General features: G+C 35.7%; 1 protein-coding gene across 1 annotated transcript; it reads right to left on the bottom strand.

Annotated features, from left to right (window-relative positions):
* Positions 1–196: 196 nt before the first annotated feature.
* On the bottom strand, positions 197–26,338 carry ING3 (inhibitor of growth family member 3). The gene is made up of 12 exons (XM_078059499.1): positions 26,052–26,338; positions 25,735–25,806; positions 22,827–22,927; positions 20,952–21,017; positions 10,755–10,851; positions 9,103–9,174; positions 8,141–8,260; positions 7,706–7,863; positions 6,948–7,141; positions 5,436–5,628; positions 2,268–2,306; positions 197–509 (listed from the first exon to the last, which is right to left on the bottom strand). Exons 1-12 carry the CDS (start codon positions 26,077–26,079, stop codon positions 393–395), a joined length of 1,257 nt encoding a protein of 418 aa, XP_077915625.1. The 5' UTR covers positions 26,080–26,338; the 3' UTR covers positions 197–392.
* Positions 26,339–26,341: the final 3 nt, after the last annotated feature.

Here is a 26,341-nt window from a genome sequence, read left to right as displayed (position 1 = left end):
ACAGTACATGCAGCAGAACATACCTGTTGAATATAAAATACTTTTCTTAAAATCTTCATCGTTGGAATTCTCTGAAGTCTAAATTATAGAATGCCCATTACTTTGAGAAAATGGTTGAGGAGTACAAATGTCTGCATATGTTGGCCACTGAAATAATCCAAGGCTAACTGGAATAATATTCATAGCACACCAGGAGTGCATAAATAATTTACTTACATTATTAAAATACAACCCATAAAATTCAAGTTCAAGATCTTACAGGATTGTCTATGTAAATCCTTGAAGTGGTTGCCTGGAAATGCATTGTGTCTTCTTTCTCTTTTCTTCTTTTTTCAAGTCCTATATAAAATGTTTAGTTGAAGTTTTTTCTTCCTCAAATGAAACGACCACCTTTATTTGTGCCGACTGCCTCTTCTCTTCATTGCAGCAGTGCACTGTGGACAGTACCATTTTCCTTTTGGTGCTTCTGTCAACCCAACACATCCATAATGGAACCATTCGATTGGGCACTGGAAAGCAAAATGGCAGAGAAATAGTTTTTAATACCTCCAAAGACTACAGAGTATAATATGCCCACTAGACTGAATATTAATAATAAGATTCATGGAAACAGAACTTTTAGATCTAGGAGCTGATTTACAGATCATTGAATCCAACTGATAGGTTTCAAAGATAAGGAAATGGAAGCACAGAAAAAGTATGCATCTCTGTTAACTCAGAGGTTCATGTCATCTATTTCCATGACCCCAAGCAATGAACAAAAGTTCACTTATTCTCGTTAAGCTAGAGAGTAAGCTGATACCAACTTTCAAGGACAAGAAATGAGATGGGTCTCTCACAAAGAAGGTAAATACATTTTACAGATTTTATTTAATATTCAGCCTTATTCACTTCCTCATAAAGTAGAATAAGCTGGTTGCAGTGAAAAACATAAAGGGATGCCCTGGATTTCCTCTCTGGGTAGATCTATTCCGAGATATGCAGAGAAAAGGGATTCTGCTCTATAACATATTAAGCAGTTCTACACTTCCACGGAAAATCTTAGCACTCAGAAGAGCGTAAGTGGGAATGAGAGGGATCAGAAAGTATGATGGGGTATTCACAGAAATGCATCATTTTCACTAACTGCCCGGGAGGTTACAGTAGTATTCTTGGAATGATTGGGCAATATTGTTATACAATAATCAGCCCACAAGTGATTCTAAAGGGGGAAATGGAAGGACAGTCTTTCTCTATCTACATGAACACATTGTTGGGACCCTGTCAGGTCAGGAGAGCACAAACTTTAATGTACCAAGCCAACCCTGCTCAATCTTCAGATTGGTTTAAAAAATTTTAAACTGCTATTTTAACCTTAGGATTCTGACATTATGGATTCTTCTTTAGTATTCCTCTGCAGGAAAAGATGAACAAAGGGGGCTGGAAGTTTGTGAAGGTGAGGAGGAAGTGAAATTACTAGAAAAAAGATTCTCAGCATCCAATAAAAATATATCTCTAACCAAAATTAAGCTTCCTAAAAAAAAAAAAAAAGTAGGAGTTCTTTTCTTTCAAGCCTCCTTTACTTTTTATATCAGAAGGGGCTCTTATCAGCTGACAGCTGCAGAGTACAATAGAAGACACTACACTGATAGGAGGAAAATAACCTCATATTATACCCCTCCCTACGCCCGCTAGCGGCAGGCTTCCTGACAGAATGTACTGTCTTAAAATGCCGGTTTTTCAGGGCGCCTGGGTGGCTCAGTCGTCAAGCGTCTGCCTTCGGCTCAGGTCATGATCTCAGGGTCCTGGGATCGAGCCCCGCATCGGGCTCCCCGCTCAGCGGGAAGCCTGCTTCTCCCTCTCCCACTCCCCCTGCTTGTGTTCCCTCTCTCACTGTGTCTCTCTCTGTCAAATAAATAAATAAAATCTTTAAAAAAAAAAAAAAAATGCTGGTTTTTCACCGTGACAAGTGAACTGGATTCTAGTAAACACAGTATTATTTAGCAAAGAAGGTGGAGGATGTTTCTAATTTTCATACAACATAACACCTTTTGAGATTTATAATGTGCACATGAAACCATAAAACTAGCTTTAAGAGAGTTAAACTGGGAACACATGAAGTGACACTACCCTGTTTTGGAGAGAAATATTCTAGCATTAATATAATATAGTTAATGTAACTGCAGACCTGTTTTCTTAGACTGAGAGACACCGTAAATAAGAAAAATGTTCAAGTAATAATAATCTGTGATTTTTTTCATTCCTAAATAGAAAAATTTAATACTTACATCTTGGTTATCACAGCCCACCATCTCGCCATAGGATACCTAGTTAAAATAAAAGTAAATATTTTTTATTATGACTATACGATAAGCACCTAAATCCAAATTGTTGATGATACTGTTAGAAAACAGAGGTGAATATACAATTGCATTAAGAAATAAGGTACATAGTTTTTTAATAAAGAGTTTATAAAGATTTACAGCTTTTTACTAAAAGGTATTTTTGGGCAGGGGCACCGAGGCAAATACACAGAAATTATGTGCCCTTTGAAAATCTGAAAGAACCTTGACAAATTACCTTTGTGGGTGGTTTCTTTTGTAAAGACTTTAAGTTTCTTTTTTGGTTACTTAAGGTTTTTACTTTTTCTTTTACTTTGCTTTACAAGCAAAGTATTTATAATGTACATGACGTTTCTTGGGTCACGTTGGGTCATTTATATTTTTGCAGTCAACAGTAGAAACTTCTAAACTTATAATCAATTTACTATCTGCCCTTTCTCATTTTTCTTTTTGCTGTTCATCACCAGCACTTTATAATACAACTTTGTAATCCCTGAATTAATTTAAGTTCTCAATGGACTGAGAAATGTTTCAGTCAGAATTATAACTAGATAGTATACTACTTGATTCTCTGCCTGAGTGAGCATATCTGTATATGGTTCTATACACACGAACAACTTCTCTGGTTAAAAATTTTGGGGGGGGGCACTCAGATTTTTCCCTCAAAGCTCTACAGATGTATTTCATCAACTAGTTTTTGGTGTTATAGATGGGAAATCTAGGGTGAATCTGATTTTGTTCTTTTGTAGGTAATCTACTTTTACTGCCAGGATCTTTATAGAACTTTCTTAATAACTAATATTAAAAAATGTTTGTCAGGGGCACCTGGGTGGCTCAGTCATTAAGCGTCTGCCTTCAGTTCAGGTCATGATCCCAGGGTCCTGGGATCGAGCCCCACATCCAGCTCTCTGCTCAGCAGGAAGCCTGCCTCTCCCTCTCCCACTCCCCCTGCTTGTGTTCCCTCTCTCTGTGTCTGTCAAATGGATGAATAAAATCTTTAGAAAAAAAAAAATGTTTGTCAGGTGACAGGAGAAAACCTAACAAACTTCTAAATGGCAAATTCTTAGCAGCAATGTCCACAATAGCCAAACTGTAGAAAGAGCCAAGATGCCCTTCAACAGATGAATGGCTAAAGATGTGGTCCATATATACAATGGAATATTACTCAGCCATCAGAAAGGATGAATACCCAACTCTTACAGCAACAAGGATGGGCCTGGAGGAGATTATGCTAAGTGAAATAAGTCAAGCAGAGAAAGCCAATTATCATATGGTTTCACTTATTTGTGGAACATAAGGAATAGCATGGAGGACATTAGGAGAAGGAAGGGAAAAATGAAGGGGGGGAAATCGGAGGGAGAGATGAACCATGAGAGACTATGGACCCTGAGAAACAAACTGAGGGTTTTAGAGGGGAGCGGGATGGGGGGATGGGTTAGCCCGGTGATGGTTATTAAGGAGGGCACGTACTGCATGGAGCACTGGGTGTTACACGAAAACAATGAATCGTGGATCACCACATCAAAAACTAATAAAGTGTTGTACGGTGATTAACATAACATAATAAAATAAAATTAAAAAAAAACAAATGGCAAATTCTCAAAAATTACATTGCCAACTTACACCATTAAACACAATAAACTGCAGATGGATTAAGTTTTTTTTTTTTTGCAGATGGATTAAAGATTTAAATGTGAAGAAACTGAAGTATATCAAGAGCTAGACAAAGCCATTTGCAAATGGGAAAAAATGCAAGATGCATTTATATGGAGAAAAGGCAAGGAGGTAAGCCTATACCCCACAGCTGACTTCATAAAGAAAAAGACTGACAGTCATTACTCCATAAAACTGGAATTTCAGAATTAAAAACAAAACAAAAAAACCTAAACCAAGCAAAGTATTTATAATGTACATGAAAAAAATGATTGAAAAATTGGCCAACACCAATGAGTTAATTCATAAAAGAAAAAATAAAAATAGCCAAAAAAGCATCCAATTTTACTACTAACATAAACTGAAATGATTGTGTGATATAAAACTATCAGATTGGTATAGGGTTTTCAAGACAAAATAGTATCCAGCGCTGGACAGGGTTTAGGAAACAGGCATGCTCATCAGATTTTGCTAATGAACTTCAGAAGGTAATCTGGTAGTCTGCAACAAATATTTTAACTTAATTTTATTTCTAAAAGATTATCTTAGAAATTAGATGTATAAAATGGGTTACATAAAAAATGCCTACCAAAATGTTATTTGTAATCTCAAAAAAATTAAAACCACTAAAAAAACCTATAGCTAAATATTGGTTTAAAAAGTTACACACAGTATAACACATAACTGTGAGAAGATTAAAAAAAATTAAGAAAAATGTTCAGTACACATGACTTTGTGAAAACGTGTTACATATACTGTGATCCAACTCGTCAAATTCACACACATACATACACACACAAACACACACGTGTGCATCTGTGTGTACACAGGTGTAAGAGACTGAATGTTTGCACCTCTCCCCCAAATTTCTGTGTTGTAGCCCTACCCCCACTGTGACTATATTTGGAGATAGGGTCTGTGAGATGATAAAGGCTAAATGAGGCCATAGAGGTGGAATCTTCTTTCAATAGGGTCGGTACCTTTATAAGAAGAGACACCAGAGCTCTCTTCACCATGTGAGGACACAGCATGAAGGGGGCCCTCTGCCAGCGAGGAAAAGAGTCCTCACCAGGAATGGATCAGTCAGCACTTTCATACTGGACTGCCTAGCCTCCAGAACTGTGAGAAAATAGAGTTCTGCTGTTTAAACCACCTAGTCTGTGGTATTTTGTCATGGCAGCCTGAGCAGACTAAGACAACATGCATGTGGGGTATACAGTAGTGATAAATCAAAATGTCTAATTACAGGTTATTTCCAAGGGCTGAGATTATGGGTGACTTACACATTCCTTTATACTCTTTGTATTTTCAGCAAACGTGATTTTATAAGAAGCAGAAGAAAATTATAGAAGAAAGCAAAAGAATTTTAACTGGAGAAAAAAGAGCACGTTAAAAAATGAAATCGCTCTCTGTTTTCTATTTTATTCAGACTACGCTTGTATAGACATATCAGACTTTTACCTGATTGCAAATGCAATATCGTGGTTCATTTGGGTCATAAGTCCAATCGACCTGACTGTTTGAATCAGACTCTGGTACTACTGTTGTTTGTTGAGAGATTTCTTGTACGACGGTTGATGAAGAAGAACATGATGACAAGGAAGAGGAGGAGGAGGAAGATGATGACTGCTGACTTGAAGATTTGTTGTTGTTTCTGAAAAAAACAGCATCAGTTTTATTTGCTCAGCATCCAGAAGAAGTTACAGGAGAGTAACTACTAAATTAGTGGTATGAAATGAAATGACATTAAACGTGTAAATTAATGTTTAACATGAAGTTAAAATAACCTGATACACAGATTTAAAGGCACAACTCTTAAGAGCAACAAAGAGCAACTTTTTTCATAACAGTTTATTTTTGTTTGAGATTTTTGTTTATTTGTTTTCTGGAGAATAAAGATATTCAAAAAGTTTCTTTCAAGCTATGTTTTAACGATAATTTTTTAAACTGTTACTACTTAACATTGACTTAAATTACAGGTAATAGTTTTAAGAATTAGCACTGGTTATGGCTTCCTGCCAGACATTCTTTGAATTTCTAAGCAAACTGAATACTCTTCATCAAAACCTAAAATACAAATACACAAAAGAAGTTGATGAAAATGAGCATGACCATCAATCAACATGTGAATACTTACCTGTGTAAGACAGGAAACAGTGTTAAAATTCACAAGTAATTTACTAATATTTATATGCTAATTATATTTTAAAAATAGGGAAATTTATTATCAGCAGTTATAATAAATTTGGGTCATTAAGAGGAATTACTTTTTAAGATATCTAGCACTTTTGTGATAATTCTAGATTGATCATTCCTTAAAAGATTTACTCACAGGAAATACAATACATTTAAAAATAAATTATGATGCAATTATTAGGTAATCTATTCTGGTCTACCATTTGAGCTTTTATTATGTCTGAATATCTAGCAAATGCAGATACCTGAAATAGATGGTACTAGATGCTGTTAAATTTTCATATTTAAGATAATGCAGACAATCATCCTAAGAGTCTCATATACAAAATCTAGGGGTAGTTTCATAATTTCAATTTTTGGGGCATAAGACCAAGAATTAAGACAATTTACTTTTAATAAAAACGAAGAGTTTTATTTAAAAAAAAATTCCCAGGATAAAATTTGTACTTTATACATTAATTTACATTGAACCACATGACAAATAAGAGGTTATAAAGGAAAAAAGCTCCATAAAATGGCTTATCTTAATGAACAAAAGTCATTTATACCCAATTTAAGACTCTAGAAAGATTAAAGACTTTTAACACCTTTTAAAGATGTTACTCCTCCAAAGTATGGCAGTGTGAATGAAAATGTCACGCCTTCCTGCCTCCCCAAAGTTCATCCTGATCCATTATACCTACCTGTTTCGTATATCCAAGCCCGGCTGGATGCCAAGTAGACTGGTGCAGGGCATACTTAGTAAAAGTACAGGGCTACTGTACCAATGCAACTTACTTGCTCTTTCTCCCGCTGCGTGAGTCGGCTGCTGATGAACTGGCGTTCTGTGTTAATGTAGTCATGAGTGCTGAAGATGATGAATAGCCAGCCGCTTCTCTGGGCATTGAAAATTCTTTTCCCAGCTGAAAGTCATTATTCTTAAACGCTTCATAACTGGCTTTCAGACTTGATGTTCTTCGTCCCTCTTTCATCTTCAACAGACATTCATTGATAATATTAATAGGCGTATATATGCAGCTTTTCTTATTCAGTCCTACTAGTTACAGTGTTATGTTGGTTTACCCAATATTTATTTTAATTTTAATATTAATTTCATCACCGTAATTTAAGCTGTTTTATGTAAAGATTTGAAATCAGTTTTTACACAGGGAGGAGCTACAGAATTGGTAACTTAATTTGGAATATAAACTGTACAGCAGTGAACAAACATAGGGTGGAGTGAGTTGTGAGGCACCAGGAGGGAGGACAAAGTACTGTCCTCGCAGGTGTGTGGCTCACTGTCAACACCATGCACATCACGAACCGTCACTGTGTGAGGGGATCTGCATGAGCTTGCACGAATCTATTTGTTACTTTTCATGATCAATCAGGCAAACGAATGCACATAAGTTCCATCAAAGAAAATGTCAGATATCATAAAACCATGATTTAAAAATGAAACTACACAGTGTAAAAGAACTCCTTCTGTTTCTATTGGAGTTTGCCCACGATTCAGACAAAATGTACCTGCTATTTCCAAACGTTTTCCTTCTTACCTGAGCTGTGGCTTGAACTGCTTGAGCGGCGGCCATGGTAATGGCCCCTGCACCAGTTCCTGAAGATAACGAGCCGATATTGTAGGATGCCAGAGGCTGGGAGGAATTCACATTGTAAGCGTTGTTGGAAGAGGCTGTAGAATTATTATTTCGACATCCTATGTAGAATTAAAGAAGACATAAAAATGGTTGGAGAGAACATAATGTTAGTGAGCTTAAAATACATTATTTCCCAGTACAGATATAATCATTAAATTTAACATTTTCATGTCACTATAAAATTTTCATGTCCCATTTTTCCTTTTCTTCTTTCCCCATATGTGGACTTTAACCAAGTAAAAAATCTGTATGATTCGTTAATCCTGAACACTTTCATTTGCCCTTACTTTAACACAAACAAAAAGCAAACATTCCTATTTAAGATAATAAACTTACCTAGTGTATTTTCCTTAGAGGCATCTGATGTAAGCGTAGATAGAAGAGCTTCAGATTTAAACTTCTTTTCAGGAATATGATCTGTTGTTGTATGGTGAGAAGTCGGATTATATTTCCTTTCTGAATATAAATAAAGAATTTTTGTGTTTTTAAACTTTAGAGGACTCTGGACAAGATATAATACTTCCATTCAGTTATAAACAAGTACAGTTATGTTCTGAGTTCTTCATGGAATACAGAACAGTATGTTTTCCTGGAGGACAGGACAAGCAGAACTCTCTGTGTCACCTGTTTTGTTAAGAGGGGCCTTCCCACACATTTAAAAAAAAACTTCAGTAACAAAGTACTACAGATAACCCATGATGCACCATGATTTCACATATAACATGAGAAGAATTTTGTTTTCAAAACATTCTCTACAATTTTGAATAGTTTTCAACCAACCCTTCTTTCATATCAAAGTGATCTGCCACAAATTACACTGATACAGCCTTCTAGCTAGCTAACACCCAAGCAAGCATTCATTTACTCACCAACCTACCAACCATCTGAGGCCTTCTCACATGCCAAACAGTAGGCTAAGCACAGAAAAAGCAAGGAGATAAAAAACAAAGAGCCCACCATCATGTAGTTTATCATTTGGCTTGAGTTATAACACTCTCTAGAGAGAATCAGGTATCTGTATGTAGGAAGTATATGCTGCTATTAATACCATACATTTGTCCTCAATGTATTCCAGGAAAAGCAAACACTCTACTCCCAAATCAAATATACTTTTCCCAAATGATGAAGGTAAATTTACCAGGAACTGTAAGGAAAAAGTAGATCTCACAAAATAAAAGGAAGGGAAGGATATTTTTTTTCCTCAGTTGGTTGTATGGAGCTAATTAAAAAGAATATACAGGTAATATAATGAATTTTTAATTGTACTGAAAATTTTAGCTGCCCTAAACCAAACTTACTTTCCACTGGAGTATGTGAATGAGCATGATGATTGTTCACTGGCTGTGAAGGAGTATCTAATTCCAAAGACCCTAAAAAAGAAATGCACAGAGATACATCTCCATTCAATGTCAACGCAGAACTTTACAGGTCAATCAAGTACAGGCACTCTGTACCCTCACCTAGCAGAGGACTGGCAAGCCCTGATGCATATGCCTGTATCACTTTAGTCAAACACGTTAGAGAATCACCACTGCCAATTTCACCCTGAGCCAATTTCATCTTCTCTCTAAATAATATGTAATCCACTTCTTACTATTCACCTTAAGTACAAAACAGCTCAAGGCATGTTAATGTCTATTTGGGGAATTCAGGACAGCGGGTACCACATAAGTGGATGAATGGATATTATAAGTCCATTACCGATAAGATCTGAAAAACTCAAACTAGTTATACTGGGTTGAAGATCTTTCTATGTGAGATCCTAAAGTATCAGGTGGATGGGACATTACTTTATGAAAGAAAATTCTTTGATCGTTAAAATAATATATGATAGTAAAGACTTCCTAAAAGAGGTTAGGCACAGAATCTCTACCGCCAAGCATTAAAATACTTTTAAAGAAGTTTTCTGGGTTTATCTTGATCCCTTGAGATGAAATTATGGCAGGGCATAGGGTGGAGCAGATTTTATAACTTGATTTCATTTAGTTTTGTGTGTCTGTGTCCTTACAGAGGATGCTTCATTAACCTTCCTGCAGTACTGAATAGGCATGAATTATGTTATTCACAGTTATTATTAGCATTTCAAAAAAAAATTAGAGCAGCTATAGAACATTTTGTTCCAAAATACTTACTAATCTCAGATAGGGTTTCCTTAGAATAAAAGTATCACAAATAAATTAGATTATCATCTGAAGTGATAGATCTACTTTTGAATACAAAAATGCAACTGTGGATACCAAGATGGATTCATGACTAGGTTGTTCCCCTATCCTAGGGAGTGTGTAAATACACACATAATCTAACACCATAAAGAAATTTTTCATCAGTATGTAGAAACAAGTACATGTTCTTGCTGAAGAAATGCATCAAGAAAAAAAAAAAGAATAAAGATAAATTATAGCAGGAGATCAAGTAGAACCTTACAAAGAAATATTAAAATGGCTTCTTACTGGTAAGAAAAAGTTTACTTCTTTGAGAAAAAGAGGAAATGCTTTGGAATCAACTAAAAGCTTTCTTACTAACACAGTTGAGGAAAAGCCTTAAGGCAGTTCTTAGGAAGAAAAAATAACAGCCTTGCTCAGAGTTTTAGTGCATCCAGCAGGGAGTGCAAAGTCAACACATTTAGTGACAGATGGTTAACTTGTTTCTAGATGGTCATATTTCTTTCAGTCTTCGTTCTCACCACTCATCTTACTAACATATACACATATGAAAAAACGGAATGACTTAACATGTGATTTTAATAAAGAGTGAGTGTACAATATCCTGTATCATCTCTCTCCGTATCCATAACCCAGACAGTTCTAGCTGCTAGAGTCCACGCTGTCCGACCCAGTTGCCACCATCCACAGAAGCGCAGGATCTGAGAAGTCTCCGTGGGACAAGCGTCTCCTCCGTGATTTGCACATGGACTGTCCAACATTGATGGAAAACTGTAAATTTTACTTACGCCTCTCTAATATTTCTGTAATTCCAGCATTATCAGCTTCCAGCTCCATTTTAAACTTAGCCAGTTCCTGATCCAGCTTTCTCAAGTGTCGATCTACCTGTTTCAAAGAAGATCAAAGATAACCACCAAAATTTGGGACACTATTAAAGTGTCAGTTTAATGAGGAAAACTAAATCTTTATTTCTTTTAGTGCCTCTGCTTAGTATCCTTGAGCAAGTCAATTAACCTACACCTCAGTATTTTAATCTATGAAATGAGGGTGCTAGATGAAATAATCTCTCAAGTCTCCCTTAATAAATTTGAAGTTTTAAGAAACCAGAATCACAATTTGTTAGAAAACATTCAGAAGAAGTGAGATGTGAAACTAAACAAAACTGATACTTGGGAACTGCCGGGGGGGGGGGGGGGGGGGGAAGTGCAGGAAGGTTGGTAACTTTTTATAGTATACCCTGGGATTACTTTCAACCTAATCTCCTCCTACTTATAATAAGGCTATCCACCACACTGCCATACTATAATAACTGTTACTTAGAATGAAGAATGAAAGATCCTTAGTCTACAAACAAAGAGGCTACTATATTCTATACATAAATTTCTCTAAGGCAGAAAAGTAAACCATTATACTTGTAAACATTTATGCAGAGGGTTGAAACAAAAGGGGTTTTTAGCCAGAAAACTCCATTCCCCAAAGAGCCTGGTTTAAATGGTTTTATTGCTAATACTACCGCCCTGGTGAAGGTGGCGAATTTTATTTTCTCATTCAACTAGAGATCTCTTGACTGATTTCAGAAAATTATATAATACCTCAAACTAGCAACAAGTGTTAATTTTTTAAGGTTAATAGTAAATATTTTTTCAATACTTTTTCAAATTTACCACTTTGAAGTGAAACAAAGAAAACAATTTTTTTGAAAAATATTGTTGTATTATTGACATCTTTTTTCAAACTCTAGATTCCCAGTGGATCATTGTTAAATAATTAAGAGGGACTTTCTTACAAATATCAAAGTGTCTACGATACATCATGAAAGCAAAAAAAAAATTAAATAAGAATGAAATAATGTGTACCTAAACTGAAGGAGAGAAGTAGTACCTAAATTGGGGAGAAAAGTAGCAAACGGCAATTTGTGTGTGTTAGATGCCATAAAATGTGGTTGGTGCATTAGATGCTCTTCTATCTTTTCTAGCCCTTGCTCTAATCTTTTGATATAGGTTATTACTGTCTCCATTTCATAAGTGAAGAAACTAAGGCTCAGAAGGGTTAAGTAACATGCCCAAAGGCAATAGCTAATGCATTATGGAAAAGGGATTTAAATCTGATCTAGTTGTAAGAAATTGGTCTTCACCATTTATACCTAACATTGCCCTCTAACTTCTGCATGCAGCAGCCAACTGTTTTTTAACTCAGAATAATATAATTCAAATTGAAAAATAAGAATGTTTTCTTGTTATTTATATTTTGTATATTAACAGCACCCAGTGGGGTACTGGTTAGTGATTTTTCAATAATTTAAAACCCAATTTTCTGTCCATCTTCACACACAACTTATTTTTCAGAGCTTGGCAGAGTGTGTATTACAATATTTAAAATCCTATAGAGGCACGTATTATGGACAAATGCTCCTATTCAAAGAACATGCAGGTAATTGAGCATCCTTTAATGGAACCTCCCTTCCAATAATAAAGTGTGAACACAGACCTCAGTTATTCAAGAATATCTCTTACGTTGTCAAAATTTAATCTCAAGGGAAGTCAGAAAAAATACTCATATTTAAATTCCAAGACCCCTTAATGCAATGAAAATATTCCACCACCTTTATTACCTGCAATATTGAGAGTTGTGCTTGGCATTGGGTTAAATGGAAAATACATGAAATATGAGGGAGAATCCCTGCTTTCATAGGATTACAATTTGGCTGACAAATTAAGATTTATGTGAGCTTTTTAACATAATAAATGTTTTTAAATATATATACCCTAGACATAGCAAATAAGCAACAGTTGGAAAAGAGTTAGAAGTAGTACATAAAAAAATACATATATAACCATGGGCTGTGGCAGACACAAAGGAGGTAAATGAGGTAGAGGATGAAGAATGAGACAGAAGAGACAGGAAGACAAACAAGATTCCCGGAGAAAAAAGAAAAAGCAAAGTATGGTGTGCCCTGTAACAGTTATATGCAGTACAGACAGGCAGAGTGTTAGAATCTTGGTCAGGATAGAGTCAGAGTGAGATGAAGACATCATGTACCCTCCCCTAACTCCTTCCACCCCTGCACTGAAGAACTGCTTCAGTATATTAAAGACAGTACCGATAAGGGTTATTACACATGAGAGCATGGAAAATAATAATGGAATTTCCAATACTAGCAGCTCAGAAAAAGGAATGGAATCCAAAGATTTAATAATTCTAAAAACAAATACATAATTAAAATAAACAAGAAAAGCCTAAACCACATTGTGGTAGGCAGCTTTGTAAGACAGCTTCTAGTCATTCTTACCTCTGAATAGGTAAAAAAAGATGACGAACTGATGAATATTAGAAGCAATTATTAGGCAATGAGAATTGTTTTTCTTAGAGTCACTGCTACTGTACTAAATCAAATCAGAAGTTAGAAAGCTGACCACATGTTTTAACTCAAACTATGAAGCAGCAGAGTACTTCAACAGTATTGAACAGCCATAGCAAGAGCTCAACTGAACTTGCCTGAAACCCGCAGAGCGCATCTCCTCCGCCCCCAGGATTCTGAATGGGGGAAGCACCTATTCTGGCAGATTGCCATAATGGCCCCACAGGTATCAGGCAGAGCAAAAACCTACATTGCCCTACTCCTCCACACACACCTCGTAAGACTGATTTATAGTCGTAGAGAGGGTACTACTCCAATTGAGAGAGATTTTCCATTAACCACAGATTCCTAGCACAAGGCTGACCACAGAGTCTAATTATTGATTTATTCCCCACTTAATGTCAATAAATACCAGCCACAAAAGCTTCCTTATTCTACAGACCCAAATCACATCTCATAACCCCAAATATAACTGCTTTAATTCTAAATCAATTCTCTTTTTTTCTGACCTCTTCAGAGCCAAAGGAAATTCTGTCAACATTATTTGTTAACATCTTGAAGATCAAGTCACACTTCATGCGTCCTCCGCATGAAACAAAAAAATCCTCATATTTTAACATTTTAGCATAGAGTTGTAATCCTTTATTCTTTCCCTTTTGACTTCTGGTCTCCAACATTCAAATTTTAACATGTGTCACTGGTGGACCCAAACTGAACTAAATACAGCTTTTCAAAAAGTTTCTACATGATTGATGGCTTCCAATACCATCAAATTCTAAAATTTAAATGTCTAGCTTGCCCTTTCAGAATGAGCACAAGTTATGTTATAAAGTTCTAAGGTGAAATCCATGGCAATGAGAGATAAATTTCTAACTGTGAAAAGATCTGGTAATAGTGAATAAAGAGGGTAAACTGGAGAAGAAAAAGCAACCATGATGGCAAATTATTTCTCTGATAAATCATGAAAATGATTCTTCACATCTCTGAATTATAATAGGTGAAAATTTGATCCACCTTTAGGCTGAATCAAATATTTGAGGCCTTAGCATATAAACTACATCTAATCTTCCTAAAAGACAATAAGGATAGGAGACAAGTCAAAAGGTCAAACTTACATAATATATTTCTTTAATCAGAGTATCAGATGAAGAATTCTCAAATTTATAGGTAAAATGTATACCTGAAATATAATCATCTCAGGCACAGGCCAGGATATAAAAAAGAAGCAAGTTCAAGGGTACTGAGCAGTGTAAGAGACTGCTAAAATCATTCAAGCATTAACTAAAAGCTCAAATTTTATCAGAGTATACATAAATCAACTTTATTAGGTATTGTAATCTAATACAGCCTGATGACAGTGACATCTGGCTGAGAAACACAAATAAGTGTTTAATGACTATGAGTATCAGGATTCTAGAAGGAAATTATTTTAACAGGATAGCCTTTTTTTTGTTGCTCATTTCCACTAAAACAACTACTGAAATAAATTTTCAGTTTGTTCTACTGAACCCGTAATTCCACCACAATCTCTTCATTTGTGGATATTTATGCAGTCTGGTTTCTTTCCTTAATAAATGAAGTAATCTGTACAATACTAGTCATAGGTATAAAAAGTGTACGACTGATTTTAAAAGTAAAGTATTTCAATAAAAATAATACAATGAAATACCACACTATGTAAAACACTGAGGGGCAAAATCAAACATAATTATATACTAAATTACTGTACATTAAAATCTGTAAAAATAATACATGCTTACTTGAAATTACCGTAACAACACAATGTTTAAGCAAAGGCATACAGACAATTTCCTCTAAGGTATACCTCACTCCTCTGTTTAAGGTGGCCTCCTACTCCTTTCAGAAGAAAAAACACTGTTTCCATTGGCTTAGAAGACCCTGCATGTGGTGGTTCCTGCCTGGCTCCTTCTCAGCACCACCCTTCTCCTTCCTTACTATACACCAACCACACTGGCCTCTTCTCTGCTTCAACCCTCCAAGCACTCTTCCACCTCAGACGTGGCACTTGGTCCATCATCTTCCTGAAATGTTCTTCCTGATGCTCTCTTCCCATGGCTGGCTCTTTCTCATTTTCCAAGTACCTCCTCAAATGTCACCTCCTGAGACTACACCACTCCTGCTGACTACATTCTTAACAGCCTCCCCTAGTAATTCCTTCTTTATCCCTCTCTCCGCAACATTTATTTTCTTCATAGCACTTATCAAAATCTAAACAAATCTTTACTTAATAGTTGCCTATATTCATTGCTTCTCTGTGTCATTACTGCCCACTTAGCAGCAGAGACTGCTCATAGCTGGAACTCTAGAATATTTGCTGAATGGATGAAAGTTATACTCTCCCACTATGTATAAGTATATAAATAGAAGTACCACTGTCTATTGGATAAATGATCTATGATTAAAAATTACTGTAGTTATACATTTACACTACTTCGCACCCACTCACTTTTGAAGCACTTAGCTTTCTAAGCTCTCAAAAGTTAAATGTTATAGGAATTTAATTCCTCTTTCCTATTTATAAAGACTTTCACTTGGATATTTACTGTTGGTATTTTGGGGAATATAACTAATATGAGATGGTAAATCCATTTAGTAACCTCCCTATGAACAAGGCAATTAATTCCCTTATGCTCAACTGCAATTACTTGCGAAAGTAAATTTCTTACCCTCCAGCATAAAGTGTTCAAATACCACAAGCCACCCTGCAATGTGGTGCAGCGCACAAAGCACAAGCATTCCATGGAGGCTGTAGATTGTTTTTTAACATTTTATAATTACTTATTTGTGATAAGTGATACCAGTTTTTCATTTATGTTAATAGCATCAGATTAATAAATAAATTTTCCTCTTAAATAAATTTCATTTAAAAATTTACTTAGTAAATAGATGTACAGATGATATGGATAATCTAAAAACCTTGAAGGTGGGATGCAAGTATTAAGGTCTGGGAAACGCTGGACTGGATCACCTCGAAAGTCTTTTTTGTCCTTCTGTTCACTACTCAACTATCTATCGGGCCAGGCTCTAAGTGTACAGAATGATTAAGAACCTCACATACCCTCAAGGGCCCTGGTTAGGAAATCTAATATTTTTTATTTTATGAAAATAATACGGTTATTACTTTGTATAGTAAGGTCTAATAGTGTTTACTAAATGTTTTCATAATTTAAAAGGAATCTCTTTAAAAGCAAAGGAACTGAAAATAGCCAAAAAATATTTTGTAATTATAAAGTGCAAAGTATTTAAATAAAAAAGGTATTTAAATAAAACATGTGCCTCACAATAAGTCTTAATATTTTAAAAAATGCCCCTTTTGCTGAAGGCACATCTATACAGCCTGTTTTAGAACTTCCAAAATGAGCTTATGTATCAAAGAAAGAAATCTATCTAAACTGAAGAAACTAAAAAAATGGAGAACAATTTAAAGAGAGGGATACTGGAAAGATCTGAGCAAAGACATAGATTATAGGATTGTTTGGTCTCCTAAAGTGATTCTAAAGGAAACTAAACTAATTTGAATTACATTACTTTCACTTCTCTTGGTTTAAAGTCATACCTTGAAGAGAAGGGGCTATTTGCACTGTAGCCTACCCTTGTTTGTCCATCAAAACCAAGTCAATCTTAGCATACTAAAATGTGACTCTATTATCTTTTGAGAAAATGTCACTCAACTACAATATCTCACATAAAGAAGGACACCACTAAACTCTATCCCTAAGACTCATAACTTGGGAATCATGTAATGCCTTTTCTTTTCTACTAACCTATCTAGGTGATTTTGTTGAACAAATATTTACTGAGAAATAACTACCGTAGAGTCTGAAGACACTAAAATCTAAAAAAAAAAAAAAAACATAGTTCTTGACATTTATAGTCGGGGAGACAAACATACAAGCAAAAGGTAAATAAATAATTACCATTTAATTCAAATAATAATAAAATCATGGGAATAACAACGATTTGGAAGCTGGTATGATTCTGTTGAGGGGTAGGGTAAGGCACTAAGTGCTAAGTACCTACTCAATAGCCTCCTTCGTTACTGACAGACCCCCACACCCCTGGGGTGGCAATGTGCCCTGTTAAGCAACATTTCAAGAAGCAGCTACAGGGAGCCAAGCCTAAGCAGAAGTCAGTAGGTAAGATTTCCAGAAAGACTCTTTAAAGGAACTGCAAAATATGCCCTTTTGAGTAATCCCCTACTGCAATTCTTCTTCTACCTGTCCAAAAAAGAGGAGGAGCAGATTAGAAGCAGCCCGGGACACTGATGATGTTGGGGTTGTCATACGAGCCCTGATCTACCTCCTCCAACAGATACTTTATATGAGAGGAAAATAAATCTTTTGTTTAAATCATTCTTTTTTCTTTTTTTCATAATATCGGAGTCCACATTGGGATCACCCATTGTAAATCATTCTTGTGTGACTTTTCTAAGTGATCAAATCTCTTCTCCTAGATATAAATGACATGAATATCAAGATTATTAAGGTGATTTTAGTAAAGAGACTGCACATGCAGGATTATGAAAGATGAAGAAAGTTTCCCAAGCAAAGACTGAAGGAAAAGCATGCCAGTCAGGTTTTTTTTTAAAAGTTCTTGAACTGTGGCACGCTGCAGAAGTGAAGAGGAAGGCGTAATGAGAGATATTTAGAAGATAAAATGAACAAGACGTGTTGATTAACTAAATGTGGGGAGGCTAGGGACAAGGAGGAGACGAGGATGACTTTCAATATTCCAATGTGAATCACTGGAAGATCAGTGGTTCCTGTGAGAGAAGGAAAAGAGGAGACTAAGAGTTAAGTCTTAATATTAATACACTGAGTTCTGGGGCCTGGGAATTCTCAGTTAAGATGAATAGGCTCAGAAGAGAAGCCTGAGCTTGAGGAATCATTAATGTATAATTCCTAAAACTAAGAGAACACCCGGAAAATTAATGGAGGAATGTTTCACAGCTTGGGTTGTGTGTGGGGCAGGGGGGAAAACTGGCATTTGACAGAACAGTTCTTCACCATGTGGCATTTGGTCTTCCTGGCCTGTGGAGTTGGGTAGAAGAAGGGAAGAGAGTTACCACTGAGTGAGATCACCTGAATACAGTAAAAAACAATGCAGGTCAAAGATAGTGCCCTGAGGAACAGTAACCTCATTATGAGTGATATCCACAGAGAAGGCAGAAGGTCACAAAGATGGGAGGACAATATAGACGATTAAGTCTCAAAAAAGAATGGATTTTTATATTAAGGATGTCATGATCACCTGAAATAGCAATTTAATATGGAGTGCTAAAAGAGGAAGGAACAGAAGGAGGGAGAGGAAAAGAAAAGTCACAAAAAAAAAGGGAGAGGGAGGACAGAGGAAGGAATGGGAGAGGGAGGAAGGAAGGAGGAAGAGTAAAGGAAAGACAGAAGGCCATCCTGAAAATAACCGGGGGAATGGGGAAGAAACTGGGTGCCACTTGGAAGAGCTGAAAGTGAAGCAGTGCTCCAAGAAAGTGAAAAATTCCACTTACAGAAGATGGAGAGAACCTTTAAGGAAGAAGTGCGCATCCACCGTGTGGTGCTCTCACAAGCTAAGATCATTTTAAAGACGTGTGTACACATCGCCTGTAAGGCACACATTAATATTGCTATTTTATAGATAAGAAAACTAAGGTTTTGGGATTAAGTAACTTATCCAAAGTCCTGCTGTCAGTGAAGTGGCTGAACTCATGTCTGTATGGATCCATTATGGACACTTGCTTTTTATTACATTTCGTTCAATTCATTACATCACCTTCTACTACCTCACTCCCTAGCCTAAAAAAATCTATCCCCCTCAAAGAATTTACTAAGTTTTATTTTCATTCTATGTTTATCCATATCTCCGAGTGAACTGCTTTTCCCTCAGTACAACACCTAATCCAGGCCCCAGAGCTTCTGAATAAATTCTGTTCAAAACTCATCTCATATCCTCTAAGAAATTAACAACACTCAACTTGAGTTAGTTCAGTTTTTTACCAGATACTTAATATCTAACTGCATTAATCTTTATTACGTGCTTCTATACAGGCTCTTCACTTTAGTTTGTGGGCGTGTCTTCCCAACTAATTTACCAACACCTTGAGAACAGAAGCCATTTACAGTATTTTCATTTTGTTCCTCCGTTATATGCAAATAAAACTGCATTATACAAAGCACAAGAGTGAATAAACAGTGTGGTTCATAAATAATGGATAGATACATACCAAAAATCCACACATATTTAGAAAGAACATACTTATATTATACATATTTTTCTAAATGTATGATATACATTGAAATTTTTTAAATGTATAAAAGTACTAAAATAACAAAATATAAACAAAGAGCACAGCCAAACAGCTATAAGATTTAAAAAGCAGGTAGTCTCTAAATAAAGACTGACATATATACTCATTAAATATGAGGAGCAATGTTACTAAACAAATTTCTCTTGGATTCAAATATAAATGTCTTTTTCTGTGTTTATAGACATAATTCAAGACCAAAACAATTAAGAACTTTTCTTTCCAATTCCACAGTAAATCAAGCTATAGTTTACTCTGCCTTTCTAAAGGCATTTTATCTTTTATCAAATTGTTTCAAAATCACTGCATGAACAAAAGAGCCTAGGTTATTATAGCCATTAAAAATTTCCACTATATGAGAACAAGGAAACATTTCCTATGGCATCACATGACAAATGTTTTCTAGTTTTCTATAAGCATTTACAATGTACACCATATGTGGTATGTACCTTTTATCTTGTGTCTTACCAATAACATTTATATTTATATATACTTGTTCAGTAATGAGACTGTATCCAGATAAGATTACAAAAATAGATATGAAATCTATATGCTAAAGTTGGCCATAAGTGTCCATTTGTTTTTAGCTTTAACTTGCTTTGAGGCAGAACCAGAAATGAGTATTTCCTAAAGTATATAGTTTAGAAGATCCTTTACATAAAAGAGAGCATCATAATTATACCACTCTGAGAAATACTGCCTCTGTCTTACAGTGATTTCAATCTTTTTCAAGTACTACTACAGCAAAAAAGAACCTTTTTTTAAAGTTTAATCAAGTGTTTCCCATTTTTGCCACCTGAGCCAGTTGGTGAGTGCTATCTATCTGACATCACTTTATAGATAGTTGAGTACTATCTCTTAATACGGACTCAAATGATTCTCTTCTTCATTTAATTAGGCAACCAAGAAGTCTTGTCAAAACAGTAATCTTATGTGTATTTTACCACAGAAACAATCTCAAGATGATTTATCAGGTAAGTAAATATACTACCTTAAGATAAGGATTAGTAAAATAAATTTAAACACCAATTCTTGTTAAAAAAAAAAAAGTCTAACATCAGCTAAAATCTAACAATGTAAATTTGGCTAAAACGTAAGGTTTTTGACTGTTGACTAAAACTGTGGACTCTGACTCTTCTCCACAAAGAAACCAAAAAATAGACACTGAAACCTCAAATGAAATGGGATCAAGAAAGCAATACTTCAAATTTAGTCTATTCTTCCTATTAACATTTAAGCCAACAAAACTTAAAACATAATCCATAATTTAAGTACTTATGGCATAGTATGCACATTAATTTTACTTACCAAGTCATATATCTGATTTGCCAATTGTACCTTCTCATCTGCATCTTCCAAAGCTTTATAGTAATCCTGAATAAAAACATTTTCATTTCAAGAATAAATTAATAATTTAAAAATGTGTATTCAGCACATATAACTGCATTTTCATTATCATACCTTATACTCAATGTCAGTCATCCTACATTAGCAATAAAAACCCAGTTAAGGATAGGATGGGGATGGGGTAGGATTAGAAATTATGTACAATGGCCAAGAATTAAAGGAAGATGTTTAGCATTCCTGAAAAAGATATAAGTAAAATTAAATACCAGTCCAAGTCTAGCCTCTAAACTAGTAAAAGTTATGTGAACTAATAAATAGTTCTTTTTCTTTCAAAGAAAATGTTACAATTTATTTAATTTATAAAGAACATTTGCTCTCCCCATTTTTAAAACTTTTTAATCAAAGTATAACTACTGAAAAGATTCTGGCCTGCATGTCCCTATTTTCCAATTGTTCTGGAACTCTCATTTTAAGTTAGGGATTAATTCATACAATTCAATCTATACTTTAGATTTCTCCTCAGTATAAAGCAAATCATTTAAGAACAAAAACATGATTCTATCAATTTACATAGAGAACTACACTGTTAAGATAGACAAGCTGTACTACACCAAAAACTTAATAGGTTAAAGGGATGAAGACTGACTTTGGGTTGCAGAGCTGACCCTTGAACACTGTGTCCCCCATGTGGTTGAAAATCCATATATAAGCTTCTGACTAAAAGCTTAACTACTAACAGCCAACTGTTGACTGGAATCCTTCACTGATAACATAAACAGCAGATTAATGTGTATTTTGTGTATTATGTCCTTATTCTTACGATAAAGTAAGCTAGAGAAAAAAACGTTATTGAGAAAATACATTTATAGTACTATACTGTATTTATCAAAAAAATCCACGTGTAAGTGGACCCATACAGTACAAGCCCGTGTTGTTCAAGGGTCACCCGTACAGAGCTGCTATCTGTACTCATATACACCAGGCCTCCAGGTATCTTCCAAGCCAGGACCAATTATGTGCTTTCCCCCATGTGGCAAAATAAAGAAAAAATTCTCTCAATCTGTAGTTTCAAATTTCTTTCTCAGTTGATTTTTGAACAATTCTATGAAGGTTGGGGATGAGGGAGCCATTATTACTCAGAGATATTAAAGAACCTGTCCAATGTCACAGAGATAAATGGCAGTCACAACCAAACCCAGGTCTTTTATGTAGTTCTTCCAATGTATCCCAAATACACTAGGTTATACATTTAAAGCAAACCTTGGGAAGAGATCTGATACTCATTCTAATCTGGAAGAGACCTGTAAGTACTATAAGACTAATCAAAATTCAAGGAATTCTGTATTTCTAGGCTCCATTCATATACAGATTTATAGTTTTAAACTAAAAGACTTTTTGTGATCCTTTCAACACTTAAGATTGTGTTCTTCTGTGATTCTACCAACTTAGGTACCTAGCAATATGTAAAATATGCTTCAAGGTCAGCTAATTCTCACCCCAGTTTGTGGCCAAAATTGGAAGACAATGTCATATCTGTGAAGACAAGGCAACCTTAATTAGCTGTAACCAGAATAAAATAAAAGAAAAAAGTGGACTTTTTTTATGATTCTGTAATTCTCTAATAAAAGTTGATAATTTTTGAAACAAATTTTAAATTACCAAAATGATTAAAAATTCCTACATCTGAAGCTCTAAAACACAACAAATTATTTAAATCCTAAAGAGCCATTGATAACTTTCCCTCATTTTGATATCCAGAAAACAATTTCATTTTAAAATATCTTTCTCAGAGGACCCCAATATTTACTGATAGATCATCCAGAGTGTTGAACATACTTTTTTGATGGATGCCATTTGTTCTTCTCTCCACTCCGGTTTATTTTTCTTTGCATTCATAAAGAATTCACTGACTCTTTGTTCTAGTTGATCCATTGCATCTATGACATAATAAAAACATTTCATATTTAGATGACCAAATTCATACACTAAATATTCATGCTTTGATTTGGGGAAAGAAAAAAATATCTGACAACATACACTCTTTCACTTGGCCAATAACTTAAATATGTCATGCTTTGATTATGTAAATGCTTTAATTACTCGTTAAAAAAAAAAGTTACAATTTTCTCTGACAATTTATATTTGTTGTTATGTCAAAATTTTTCCAGTAGTCAAAGTAGTCAACAACATATATAGGTTCTATACCATAGTATTTCAATAGTACAGCCTTTGGGTCAAAAGCTAATGGTATTAAATCAGCCAAATGTACCAAAGCACAATTTCTTATTAAAAGTACTACTAGATAATCCTCATGTTTCTTTTAATAAGAAAAAGTAATAAAAAGATTTTAACCTCTCACTGTATGGCATTAAGCACCCCATCATCTCATATCATGACTGACAGTAGAAGGTACATCATTTGTTCACTTATACACTATATTATTTATCCTAGATAAGTTTTTCCCTAAGTGTGTGTCAAGAATAGTCATCTCATTCCATGTCTGCTAAAAAAGGAAAAGTTAAAAAAAAAAAAAAAGTGATTCTGTTGCTATGTAAGTGAGGGAAAACCTTTCGGAGATTTTTCAAGGCAATAATATAATGGGTTTTTAAAGATTCTAAGAAGTCTTACAGTTAATTTTTTAAAAATTTTCCTTTGTTTAAATAAGCAATTTCTAACTTATTTTACAAAGAAGTCTCTTTTATTAATCCATAGTACCTATTAACTTTACAAAATTCTAATTATTATAAAATGCAAGTTTATAAAACCTCTCATTTATATAATCTAAGTACAAATCACAAGAGAATTTAAAATTTGTAATAATGAAGGAGAATAAAATAACAGTTACCCTTTATTGAATTTCTACTTTGTATTGGATACTATAAATTCTAATTTAACTGTGTTATTTTAAATCCTCAGATGATTTTCATTTTATAGACAATGAAAACCATGGTCAAGGTCAAAAAATAAGTCAGTAAAACTCTAATACAAACTCAGATCTATCTGACATCAAAACCCGTAGAAAACACTACTTTAGCATTTTTTTTTAAGATTTTATTTATTGATTTGACAGAGAAAGACACAGAGAGAGCGGGAACACAAGCAGGGGGGAGTGGGAGAGGGAGAAGCAGGCTTCCCGCGGAGCAGGGAGCCCGATGTGGGGCTCGATCCCAGAACCCTGGGATCATGACCTGATCCGAAGGCAGACGCTTAATGACTGAGCCACCCAGGCGCCCCTACTTTAGCATTTTGACTACATAAAAGTTAAAATGAATTTTGTGAGCAAGCTAAAGAAATACACAATTCAGACTTCTACACTACAATCCACTGAATAAAAGAAGGCTTCCATATCATATCAACTTGTATTAAGCATGGCCACATGAAACTGGCAAGAGGCTGAGAAATGTATATTCATGAACAATGGACATGGAAGTGCATGGAGGGGTAGGGGGGTAGAGAAGCAAGAGGGAGAAAGGACAGGTCCTTAACTACTTCAAGGAATGCTGGTTCTCTGATGTCTTTCCATGATACCCCTTTCCTCCCAATCATACCCCAAAACCCAGATCTTCCTCCACCTCTACTTTTCTAAGAAAAAAATCTGGCAGCATGAGAAACATTTTATGTATATAGCCTAAACATAGCTGGAATAAATGGGACCAAGAAACATATTATCTGGGGATAGACCTCACGAAGGCCAGTCATTACTATCATTTAGACAATTTAATTAAACAAATCTAAACAAAGAGAGTAACATCCAGCCATAAGGGTACACCTAATTGTACATTTTAATTATGTACCGTATAATTCATTTCGCACTCTTAATTTTTAATATAGTAGCTCTACAAGATAACTGTAACAGATATATTACATTCATTTCTTAAAGGGGAAGGTTTATGAAGTTCTTTCAGAGCATGGTGGACATATATTTGTACTCATTTTAAGTGTAATTTTAAGTGTAATTTTGCTCTAAGTATTTACCTTCTTATCTCCAAAGGCACTGACTCTTTACTTTCTTTGAACCATAAACCCCTTTTTAGAGACTTCACAGAAAAAATGATCAGATAAACCAAATACCACTCTATGAAAGAACAAGGTTAATTTTGGGAAAAAGTAACCAGACTACCAAGCTATCACTGATAGAAGAAAAAGTCAAAATTTTTATTACAACAGATAAGAAGCTTTACAGTAAAATCTATTTCCCTCACTCATTTTGATTGAAAAAATATCATCCTGTTGACAAGTGAGAATGTATCCTATAATGTGTAACTTTTCAAAATTTGACATTCCAAGTTCACCAGGGTCACTAAAGAATCGCATATGACCTATGCTTCTGTATTTTCCGCTCTTGAAAATTTTTTAATAGAACGAACTTTAACAAAAGTATAAATGCTGAAATCTATGTTCCATACGTAAGGGCTCAAGTCAAAATCTTCTCAACATTTACACCGATGTGCATTAAGACATATCTACGTCCTCACTGAAGGTACAGAAACTTTTATTGCAGAGTCTTGAATTCGAGAAAGGAACACATACACGTGCCCTAGTGCCTCCTTCTCTTGTAAATGCAAGGAGAAAAGTAGCGTGGAAAGCAAGAGGCAAGATTCGGCACTGCCTTTTCTTTTTTACAACTCCTTATGCACTAGCCAGTGAGCCGGAGGAGAGTCAAATAGCAGAGGCGATGAAGTCGATGGCAAGTAAGTCTGGCACTGAACGCGCGCGGCCAAGACGGGCAAACGCGCCGACTTACTCTGCACCTGCAGGTCCATCTCGCGCATCTCCGTGAAGCGGTCCCGCAGGTCCATTGGAAGCTGCTCAATCACTGTCAAAGGGAGAGTCCGTCAGAGGGGCGGGGCCAACGGCGAAAGTACGCGCTTACGTCGCTGCGTGCGTGCATGCGTCGGGGGGGTCGAAGGAGCCGGCAGCCCACAGCGAGGCTGCCAGTTACCGTGAGAAAGAAACATCCCCCGCCTCCCCCTCCCTCCCGCCATCCCGCCTGCCCGTCCACTCGCGCTCTTGCCCGCCCGCAGGTCCCACAGACGGCCCCCGCCAGCGCCGCCCACTCACTTTCCAGATAGTCCTCTAGGTACAACATCGCGGCCCTTAGAGCTGGGGGAACGAGGGGGTCCAGGGGTTTATTTGTGTCACTCGCTGTCGCCGGAGTTTTGTCCCTTCCAATATGGCGCCTCCGCTAGCAGCACCCGCTCAGCTTCGGCGGAAAAAAAAAAAAAAAAAGAAAGAAAAAAAAACCACTTTGGCGCCTGACGGCGCTTGCCTCACTGCCGCCCGGAGCTGTCATTGGTTGGCTGAAGCAATGACGTAGGCCGACGGGAGGCCGCCCCCGCGCCTTTATGGGA

The sequence above is a fragment of the Halichoerus grypus genome, chromosome 12 (genome assembly GCF_964656455.1).
Source record: "Halichoerus grypus chromosome 12, mHalGry1.hap1.1, whole genome shotgun sequence".
NCBI lineage: Eukaryota > Metazoa > Chordata > Mammalia > Carnivora > Phocidae > Halichoerus > Halichoerus grypus.
This window is presented reverse-complemented; position numbering and strand designations above follow the sequence as displayed.

Coding starts and splice junctions, on each gene's coding strand:
- ING3 (XM_078059499.1), bottom strand. CDS start 26,079: ATGTTGTACCTAGAGGACTATCTGGAAA. Junction 10,852..20,951: donor CAAATCAGATATATGACTTG/GTAAGTAAAATT, acceptor TCTTTGAAACAG/GTAGATCGACACTTGAGAAA. Junction 7,864..8,140: donor CTCTAAGGAAAATACACTAG/GTAAGTTTATTA, acceptor AATTCTACATAG/GATGTCGAAATAATAATTCT.